At 39.8% G+C, this 10,814-nt stretch overlaps 2 protein-coding genes across 2 annotated transcripts in view; both read left to right on the forward strand.

The window, feature by feature from the left end:
- plcb1 (phospholipase C beta 1) overlaps nt 1–4,386 on the forward strand; it is a 40,635-nt gene extending 36,249 nt beyond the window's left edge. The window contains exons 29-32 of the mRNA XM_007569920.2: nt 2,165–2,254; nt 2,345–2,402; nt 2,517–2,603; nt 3,491–4,386. Of these exons, the coding sequence (XP_007569982.1) occupies nt 2,165–2,254; nt 2,345–2,402; nt 2,517–2,603; nt 3,491–3,643 (388 nt within the window). The 3' untranslated portion in view covers nt 3,644–4,386. The remainder of the gene's footprint in view (nt 1–2,164; nt 2,255–2,344; nt 2,403–2,516; nt 2,604–3,490) is intronic.
- A 2,091-nt stretch (nt 4,387–6,477) lies between these two features.
- napba (N-ethylmaleimide-sensitive factor attachment protein, beta a) overlaps nt 6,478–10,814 on the forward strand; it is an 11,103-nt gene continuing 6,766 nt past the window's right edge. Inside the window, exon 1 of the mRNA XM_007569921.2 lies at nt 6,478–6,679. Within this exon, the coding sequence (XP_007569983.1) occupies nt 6,582–6,679 (98 nt within the window). The 5' untranslated portion in view covers nt 6,478–6,581. The remainder of the gene's footprint in view (nt 6,680–10,814) is intronic.

The raw sequence follows: 10,814 nt of genomic DNA on the forward strand, positions 1-10,814 counted from the left end.
AAATGTTTTGCTTTAGAACTGGAATGGACTAGGATTAGGACTAGGACTAGGTCTGTCCTAGTCCTAGTCCAGACTGGGAAGGACTGGACTAGAAAGGGTTCTTTTCTTTCTTCTTTCCTCCTTTTTTCCTTTGGTCCTTCCTTCTTTGTTGTCTTCCTTCTGTCCTTTTGTCTTTCTTTCCTTCCTTTTTTGTTTTCTTTCCTCCCTCCATCCTTCCTTCCTTTTTTCAATTCTTCCTCCCTTCCACACATCATTCTTCCTTCCATCATTTATTCCTTCTTTTTTTCTTCCTCACTTCCACTCTTCCTTCCTTTTTTCCTTCCTATTCTTGTCTTCATTTATGCATTTATTCATTTTTCTTTTCTTACTTTGTTCTTTCCTCCTTCCTTTCCTCCTTCATTATTCCTCCCTTCTGTCTGTGATTCCTTATATTTTACTTTTCTTCCCTCTTTTTTTCCTTCCTTACTCTCAGTCTCTGTTTCTTTTCCATTTATGCTTCAGCCTGGCCACAGAACAAATATATGTCATAAATTCATCCTGAACGTTTTGATTTCTGCTAACTGGGACTGAACGGTTTGGGAATGTGCCTGGAAAACTCTGGAAGTTTGACATGAAAAAAAATCTACAGGAACCGTGTAAACCTACTTTTCCTCTTTTTGAAACACACATTCCCATGTTGTTACGTCCACCAAGGGCACAACATATCTGAGGACACGAGACAACAGATGAGGGTTCAACCAAAATGTTTTTATTTATAAATTCTCTTAACTTTGATTTTCTCAGGTCAGCATCTTCTGATTTCCTGAGGAGAAAATGAAGTTCAAGCCCTCAAATCCCGTGTCCCAAAAAATAAAGAAACAAAACCCCAAAAGTAGTAACAGAAAGTTGGACCTGGTGAGCCGGTCAAACAGAACAAAACGGTACAGCAGGGGGCCAACCCTATACAGGGCCGTCGAAGCCCCTACTAGTACCGGACTAGAAACAAAAGAACCTAATGCAAAAGAAAAATCGAAAACAGGACAACCGGTCCCACCAGGCCAAACACACAACGGAAAAAACAAACAAAAGCTAACAAAGGTACCACATGGCAGGCTGGAAGCCTCAGCTGCGGCCCACAGCGGCTGGTCTAGCGTGCGGAGCCCAGGCGGGAATGGAGGGGAGGCTCCCTACATGCCGAAAGCCAGCCTATTTATAGGCGGACCAACAGCACCACAAATTAACGTAATTAAATGACCAAAAAGAAATTATTCAAAGTCCAAAATATATTTACAAAAAGTCATTTAATCAAGGTCTCTAACAAAACAAAAAAAAAGAAAGAAAAATCATAATGTGCCCGAAGCACATAACACATGTCTAATGTGGAAATGTCCTATTTCCACAAAATAACCTGCAATACCCACACAGCGCCAGAACAGGGCGATGGTGTTAAAGTGAACCACTTTTATAAAATTCAAGGTGAATTAGTTCTGAGAAGGAATCCACTAAGAACAGGCTTCCACTTTACATTTGATTCTTATCACAATTTTTCCAGATTTTAATTACCTGATGCAAAATAAGCTGAACTTTGCCATGAACAGGTGAAGAATAATTGTCAAAATGAAAATATTGGGACTTTCAGACCATGCTCAATGCAGATATCAATTAAAATGAGCTCCAACACCATAATCTCTCTAAAGTCTGTATTTACCATGTACACATACAGAGTTCTTAGAAATATTCACTCTGAAAAGCCTTTAAAAAACCTTCAACACACTCGCTGTCTTTTAACATGAGACAGAGTTTGTTTTTTGTGACATAAATTGATTAATTTATATATTAAACATGTTCACTTGTCCTTTTTACCTTTTATTTTTCTAAATTGTCATTACTCCAGTAACAGTCCTTTGTTTTGGTAAGCTATCTTTTAGTATATAAATGTATTTCTACATCACAGGGGCCTTTCAAAACAAACCCATTTCATTTTTCCGCATTTTGCCATGTTATAGCAACACACCTCAATGTATGAAAGAGGAATTTTATGATTCCACAAACAGACAAAGTAGTGTGTATGTAGCAAAGTGATACATGGTTTTCAACATAGCAACCTAAATCTGAAATATGTGGTGCTCATTCAGACTGGCAACTAGCAACCCTGCAGCTCAAATGTTTCTTCATGCTGCTGCAGGGAGAAGAAGGAGCTGAAGAGGCAGATGGATCGACGGAGAACCGAGAAGATCAACCAGGCCAAGACCAAAGAGAAACATCTGGCTGAGGAGTACGTCCTCTACACAGTGCCCTGAACCATACTGCTAGCTAACCATGCTAACCTAACAAACTGGCTATGGTCAACTTGTCTTTCTTTCAGGGAGAAGATCGAGATCAACAAGTCCTACGTCAACGAGGTTGTGCAAAACATCAAGCGGGTGAGCAGCGGTAGAGGAACCTACCTTCCAGTAATTTATTGCTGAACTTCTTGGACACTGAACAAGATTGGGATGATGTGCTGGCAAAAGAAACAAACATTTTGTTGTCCTCAGCTTGAGGAAACTCAAACTAAGCGTCAGGATCAGCTGGTGGAGCAACACAATGACCTCCTGCAGGAGATCCAAGATCAGAAACCAAAGGTAAGTTACATCTACAGATGGTAGTACTGCCACGTCTGGAACCTGATCAGACAGCCAAGGTAATTGACAGGTCTGGCATTGGAAATGATAACATCCCCATAAAATAGATTTAGATTTGTGGTTCTAATGTGACAAAAAGTACAAGGGGTAAAAATCCCGTTGCGAGGTACAATTGGCCCTTTGCATGTGACGTCACATTGTTCTGAAAGCGGCCCACTCTGCCACGACAGAAGTCAAAACTATCAATGCGCATTAAATCCTTTAAAGGTTGACAGTAAACAGACATTGGGTCACCTAATATTGCTTTTATTTAGTTGATTAAGCTGTGAAATGGGTCATAGGATGTTGAGTCATTAGCTGCACAAACACACAAGGAAGCAAACCAAACTTTTCATTTTATCACAAACCTTTTAACGAGGAAGAAAGATGGTGATGGCAGCCGTTAATTGGAAAGACTGGCAACCCTCTGTGTTTTCACAGAAATTAGCAGAGCATCCATGCACTTCATAAGTTAGCAAGGTTAGTAAGAGGCAATCAAATATTGAGTAATGGAGATGATACACATCGAATCATTAGTAACCCAGCAGAAAATGCCTCACCATCATGTAACCTAACATGTAAGGGGGAAAAATAGATTAGCATCTACTTAGCTAAACTTTTACAAGTAGAAGCCATGGCTGTACTGGCAAAAACAGTTTGGGAAAGCACTTCCGTCATGGCACCTCAACCTGAATTAGGTGACGTAGTTGCGAAGGGTCCATAGGAAGACATTCCAGTGACGTACAAGACTTTATATCGGCCAAACATTTGAGTAATATGACCTCCCTGCAGGGGACAATGTTAGATCTTTAGTTTCCAATCTCTTATAATTGCAAACGGTTCTCCAGCTGCAGGCGGCAGTGGAGGCTGAGTTCCAGGAAAAGTTCCAGCGTCTGCCTGGCGAGATCCGAGGCTTCCTGCAGGACAGGAAGTTGGAGGGCAGAGGTCACAGCAAGTCCCGGCCGTCGACTCCCCACGAAGCTCTTTCAGAGGAGGACTGATCAGGAAAAATATAGGAGGATGCAGAGGAGTGATACAGGAAATGAAACTGTAGGAAACTGAGGCGCTTCACCGAGGAAGTAAATATTTATAAAGACTGTTAATTCTCTTTTTAATGGAAAAAACAATCTGACGGTTTTTTTAAATTATTAGAAGCATGAACTGTGATGTACTTCAGCATTTAATCAAATGTCATTTGGTCTTATGTTCTAACATTCTGACAACTTACTGCATGATATCTATCTATCTATCTATCTATCTATCTATCTATCTATCTATCTATCTATCTATCTATCTATCTATCTATCTATCTATCTATCTATCTATCTATCTATCTCATTCATCTTGCTTATAGAACTGCTATGACTTTCATTACCACTTACTCTTTACAATGATTTTCTCTGTCCACAATCTTAGTAAATTTTTATTTTTGGCACAAGCTGAAGCCAAGATTCACACAACCATTCTGATTGGTTCGTTTCCCAACAGTTTATAAGGACAGTTTTTAAAATATAAGCAAAAAATTAGGCAGGTTTTCTTGCCTATGCCTGAGAGAACCTGACGTTACTCATCACCACTAAATGCACGCATAGAAAACTTACCGGAACCAGAACGTATGTTTACAGAATATGGATTATATACTGCCATCTTTTAGTGCCATAAATTCATATCCTATACAGAGTATGAATGATTTTAACCCCAAAAGGCATTTTCCACCATAAAAACAGGAAGTATCTCGTTTCCACTTACAAATACGCAAAAAACTTTATTAATCTGATAATGTTGAAAAAAGACAATTTTGCAATTGTGGTGTTTTCACTACATAAGAAACGCAATTAAAATCACACATAAATAAATCTGTTCATGCGATAAGTCATTAAAATAACACACCGCCACGATCATCCTGCTACTTCCTGTCATCTTCTTCTTCATGGTTTCTGCCGGTAGTAACATCAAGCTGTTGATAACATGACTCTGCTGATGTGACAAAAGTGTTTCCATTGCAGGTTTACAAGATACACTGACATATATACAGCTGAAAAACCACTTCATCCTGGTACCAAAACTTATTAGGAGTTTTCAGATATGTTTTGTAAAATGACTATTAAATCAATGAAATTCAGAATATGCCATGTTTTACTCCCTCAGAGCTCCTGCTACTCAACAATCAGCAGGTCAGACGTTTGTGTCTTGGCAATTGCATGATGTTTTTTTTTCTTTAATGTGAAACCTCTCCAGACTCAACGGTCTGGTGATATGTGTACTTATTAAATGTTATTTCATGATACTTGATTAAGAAGAACCACCATGAAACAGCTCGACTTCTTCTTTGTTGTAAAACTGTGTGCCAAATCCAGCCTGTTCCTCTTTGTACAGTGATTATTCGGAATAACGTCATTTTCCAGGTTTCCTTTTGTTTTGAGTTTAGAAATCTAAAGCCAGTCTGTGTGGAGCACAAGATATTTTCAACAGATCTGTTGATCCTCTTGAGAAATGCTCCATCTCAGCTCTGCTTTGGTTCCACTGAGCATGCTTCCTTGTCCTGAGTTCCTCCACCTCTGGAATTATTTCTTGGTTTTATTGAGTGCTATTTAAACAGAAATAATAAAATGTTTGATCTAAAAATGACTGATTTGTTACTTTTTGCTGCTTAAGCTCACAATATTGGACTCGTGAGGTGTATGTGGAATGTTTTCACCATCATCATGCTGAGTGGATGTTTACTAAAATCTGAAATATTAAAAATAATTAAAAAGATACTTTTGGCCCCAAGCCAACTGGCCAGAAGATGGTTCCAAAACCAGATCGCTAATCCCAAATTTATAGCCCATCTTATTTTAATATTATTTTAGCAACTTGGAAAAGGGAAATTTTGACTGCTGAGCAGAAATGAACGCGCCATAATACGACGGAGATTTGACCAATGTCTAGAAGTGGGCTGTACCGCCCTCTAATGTTCAAAAACAGCAAATGCGGTTTCAGTTGCATAATTGGATATGTACTCCAAAAAGGGAAACTGGGTGTCTGTTACCTTATCCTAAGTGTAACATGTAGCTTCTACAGTATGTTTTGTCTTTCAACAGTTTTAAAACTTATAGTTTCATAAAAAAATACAATTACTTTTTTTTTTATTTGATTTTATTGTTTAGAAAAACAATAAATTAAGATCGTTTGTGGAAGCTGATTTCTCGAGGACAACTTTAGTTTTTCTTGCTTTCTGGAACCAACTAATTTAGGTATTGAGCTTTCTAGATCATTTTCACTCAAAAATATTTGCATTAAATTCACTCAACGAAATTGTTTATTTCTAAATTAAATCATTTAATTTGCTGGAAGTTATGTCCATAATTTTATTACATTCCATAAAAGAGTCACTTTTTAATGGAACGTGTACATCTTTTGATGTACACAAAAATTATAGAGCAAAATATGTTCTAGAAAATATTAATTTTTAAAAATTAAATCAATATTTAATTTTAAAAATCTATTTTTTCAATTAAATATAATAAAAATATTGTTGCTTTATTATGTTATAAAAACATAATCAATTGTTATTTTTTGTTATTTTTAAGGGGGAAAATCTCTTAGCATGTAGGCTATTATTTTCCTTCACAATGATTTTAAAATAAATTCATAATGAAATTGACTGAAATTTGCTGTTTTAACTCGATTTTTTTTTTATGTAAAGGGTCAAAAGTGAAAATACTTTTGCAAGGCATTGTACTAAGAATAACACATTTTTAAATCCCGGTGAATATTTTTCTTGCCTTAGCCTGTTGCAATTGCTGTTTCTTCCTGTAGGCGGTGCGATTGACTCATACTAAGCTCTGTGTCTCTTCCCGCTGAAGAAGAGCGCCAGCCTCCTTCAGCATCAGCACCAGTAGAGACGTCTTCTCTCCCCACTGCGGAACATCGGCCCGCTTTCAGACCCACCGAGCCATGGACAACTCCGGCAAAGAGAAGGAGGCCATGCAGCTGATGGCCGAGGCCGACAAGAAGGTCAAAGCGTCGGGCTCGTTCCTGGGAGGGATGTTCGGGTAAAGGAAGCTCCCCCATATGTTTACCAGCGTCTCGTTTTGGGCGATAAGGGGTGAGGGGGAGTGGGAGGGGGCCTTTGTGCACAGAGGGGCCCTCCGTTCATTTTAATAAGATCTTCGTTACGAATATATTTAGATAACCTGAGCATATTAAGTTCGTTTAGTAGCAGTGTGTTTATGTGTGTTTGGGAGGGGATAACTCTGCAGTTCCCGTGGTTTTGATAATAGCTTAATGCGGATGGTGTCATGTGGAGGAGAGCGGGCTTTGAGGCCGAGCTGAGGATGCAGGGAGCCGCGGAGGAGGAGGAAGAGGAGGAAGATGGTTCTTTTTTGTTTGTGTTTTATGACGGGAGCGGGAGGGGCGGATGTTTGCGACAGAAGGAAATGAATTAAGCATGAGCTCATCAAATGGATAACGACTGACAATCACGATTATTGGTTATTGATTTTCAGCTTTCTGGGGGTTCTTAAGATTTCCTAGGAATACCTTTATTTTATAGGAGAGATGGCTGGCATCAAATTAAGAGTATCCTCTTGTTTTAAAACTGATTTGATTCCTTTATTTTTCAAAAATGTCTTGGAAATAAAATAATTTAGACTCATTGTGTCACATAATAACCACACACTTCAGGGTATTTTATTTTGATTTTATGTGACAGACTGATATAAAGTCAGTCAGATGGAGTTAAATAAAGAACAAGGAGTAGGTTCACAACCAGAATTACAGAGGAATTGTTTGGATCAAACCATTATTGTGTCAGAATGGCCTAGTCAAATATCTAACTGAAAATCTGTAACAATACTCCCTCCCTCCAGTCTGACTGCTTTCCAAAGAATCTTGGGTAATCATTTCAGTACATGTTCAACAGTCGTGGAGACAAACATCAAACTATTAGCAGTTGTTATAGCAACAAAAGGTGGAATCACATATAACACAAAGAAAATCTTTTGAAATTTACTGCTGTACTGAGATACAATGTGATCAAGTTTGAACACCCGAACAAGGCAATGTGTTTTAGCTATTTTCTTTATATTTGTACACTCAACCCTAAAGACAATTCAGAGAGACCAGTTGACCTAACATCATGTTTTTGGCCTGTGGAAAGAAGCTGGAGTTCCCAGAGAGATTGTTGTTGGCTTCTATTCCTCGATCTGCTATTTGAGAACTGACCACAGTCTCACAACACAGTTAAGATTAGGTTGAGTTTCTTGACCACTAAGGTCTTTTGCTTGAAAGTACACAGAAGGTTCCTTTGAAGGATCGGTTTCTATCCAGACAAATAATTTTCCAGGTTTATTGGAGGACATGACCCTGTTAGTCTCTTCTTCTGATCGGTCTTGTACTTAGTGGAGAATTCCAGTCAGTCCTTGACATTTTTCTTAGATATAAGGGAATTCTTTGCGACCCAAAATTGTTGTGAAAATGTCTTTGCCGTGCTGTGTGCCGATTCCCTCAAATCCACTAACTGTCAATATTGAGCAAGCGCTGCAGTGGTGATAACCCAGCTCTGGATCTCATGTGGACACTTTCACATCCTTAGGATTGCGTGGTGCCCTGTTGTGCCTGTCTAAAAAAGACTGATTTTTAAAGTTTACGCAGCTCTTTGCTACAAATTAATATGGATCTGATCAGTCTGTGATTACCTCAAGCTGAAAATTTTACAAAGATTTTGGTCACAACTGCTAGATGTGTCCAGAATGCAAAAAAATTAGACATGATTAAAATGTTGACAGATGCACATGTTTTTGCTGTAATGGGGCAGTGTCCTAGAAAGTTGTGAATTGGGTCACATCTGTATTTTCCATCTGAACACAAAACATGTTTATTTAATGAGCTGCTGCTCAGAGTTAAGAGGCTAATTCAGCTGTGGGAACTAGTGGATCCGTAAAATGCTCGGCACTAGCAGCAATTAAGATAGTAAAGATGTGGAACAAAGAAAGGTCTTGAATTCTTGAAGGAACATTTTAAAAATTCAACTTTCAATTTGAATGGACTCTTTCCATTGAGTGGACAAATTTGTGAAGAGAAAACTTTAAACAAAAATCCTTGCTGGCACATTCATAGATACCTTTGTTGTCAGCATTTTGTACAACTTTCTTTTCCCAACAGAACAGCATTTTGTACAGTCAGACCACAGAGAGATGGGAGAGTTGTGCTTTTTCTCTTTCCACAATCTTATTTTTTTATATATAGAAAGAGAAACAGAAGGTAGATTGTGACAGTTATCGGTTATTTTGTTTCACAGCAGAGTAGATGACTACTGGGTGTCTAGTGTTCATTGTGTGCATCAGAGAAACAGCCTGGAGTGAGAAACTGTCTCTGTGATGCCTCTCAATTGCTGACTGGAAGGGAAAAGTCTAAACAGTCCAAGATGTGTGAGATCTGTGGGAAGATGTTAGCTGTCCGTTTCCTGACGCTAGAGCTGTACAAGTCCTGGACGGAGGAAAGGTCAAACCTGGCGATCCTCTCTGAAGACCCGATTGTTTGATCCAGGTTTGTCCCATCGTGTTTTATGAATGAGCCAAGCCACACAGACACATTGAATATTGGCAGTGTGGAAGATGGCCACCGGCCGCACTGTACTGTACTTCTTGAGCTGCTGCAGGTGGTACGATCTCTGCTGGGCCTTCTTCCAGACTGTGTCTGTGAGTGAGGACCGTCTCAGGTCCAGAGTAAGGACTGAGGATGGTGAAGGTAGGCAGTGTGGGAGGTGTTCTCCAGAAGTTCACTGTCATCTCTACTATCTTGAGTGTGCTAAGCTCCAGGTAGTTTTAACCCAATTAATCCATCTTCTGTCTGTAGACTCGTCATTGACCTGGATCAGACCAATCACAGTGATGTCATCTGGAAACTTCAGGTGTTTTATAGACAGGTCTGCTGAGTTGCGGTCATGTGTACAGAGAGAAGAGGAGTGGGGGGAGAACACACCCTGAGGGGTGCCAGTGCTGATGGTTCTTGCGCAGGAGAAAATATTCCACAGCCTCACCTGCTGCTGCTGATCGGTCAGGAAGCTGGTCATCCACTAACAGGATGGGGCTGGCATTGTGAGCTTCTGGTGGAGGAAGTCTGAGTTGATCATGCTGAAGACTGAGCTAAAGCCCACAAACACTATCCTGGCGTACGTCCCTGGGTGGTTGAGTCATCTATTGACTGGCTGCCAAGCAAACTGCAAGGGGCATGTGATGTCCTGCAAATGCTAACATCAGTCACTCAAAGGATTTCATGACCACAAGCATCAGTTCAACAGGTCTGTAGTCGTTTAATCCTGTTATGGTCCATTTTGGGGGGCTCAGGTTGATGGTGGTGTCCTTGAAGAAAGAGGGAACTTCGGGAACCTCACACAGCTTCAGAGACTTGCTGAAGATCTGAGTGAGGATGGGGGCAAGTTGGTCAGCACTGGCTCTCAAGCAGAAAATGGACATTCCTGGACTGTTAGCTTAGAAATAGTCCTTTAGCTTCTCACTGTAGCATCTCTTAGCTGCCCAGATCTCCTTGGTCAGTCTGTTCCTGGCCTGCTTATACAGGATCCACTCTGCCCTGATGTTATCCTCTTTGGTTTGACACAGCTTTAGCTGATGTGAAGTGAATCATGGTTTATTGCAGTGGTAGACACCACTAACTAAAAAGTTAGATACGCTAACCTTAACTTACTAATTAGTATTTGTTTCACTAAAGTACTACACCAACATGATATTTAGCAGAAACTAATGCACTAAACTCAGCCATGTGTCAATGACGCAACATGTGTCACCTACAACATACTGTATTACTCAACAGATACTTGGTCAGGTTTAGGGTCCAATTAGCTCTCCATATGGGGACAAGTTGGAACTTTATTTTTCCTAATAGATAAAGACAGATCACATATCTGTGTGTAGACAAATACTTCTTATGCTGATGGTATATGGCTCATATCTCTACATATTAAGAGCTACTTTACTTCCTAATAGGACAAAAATGTTGCCTTGAGAAACAAAGTCTAATGCAGAGGTTCCCAAACTGTGGGGCGCGCCCCCTAGAGGGGGCGCTGTGCCATTGCAGGGGGTCGCGGGAAGCCGACTGGATAAAACAAACAAAAAAAAAACATGAACACTGTATGCGCTGGGTTTTTACCTTAGAATGGCCAACTCTCTA

The sequence above is a fragment of the Poecilia formosa genome, unplaced genomic scaffold (assembly GCF_000485575.1).
Source record: "Poecilia formosa unplaced genomic scaffold, Poecilia_formosa-5.1.2 Scaffold251, whole genome shotgun sequence".
NCBI lineage: Eukaryota > Metazoa > Chordata > Actinopteri > Cyprinodontiformes > Poeciliidae > Poecilia > Poecilia formosa.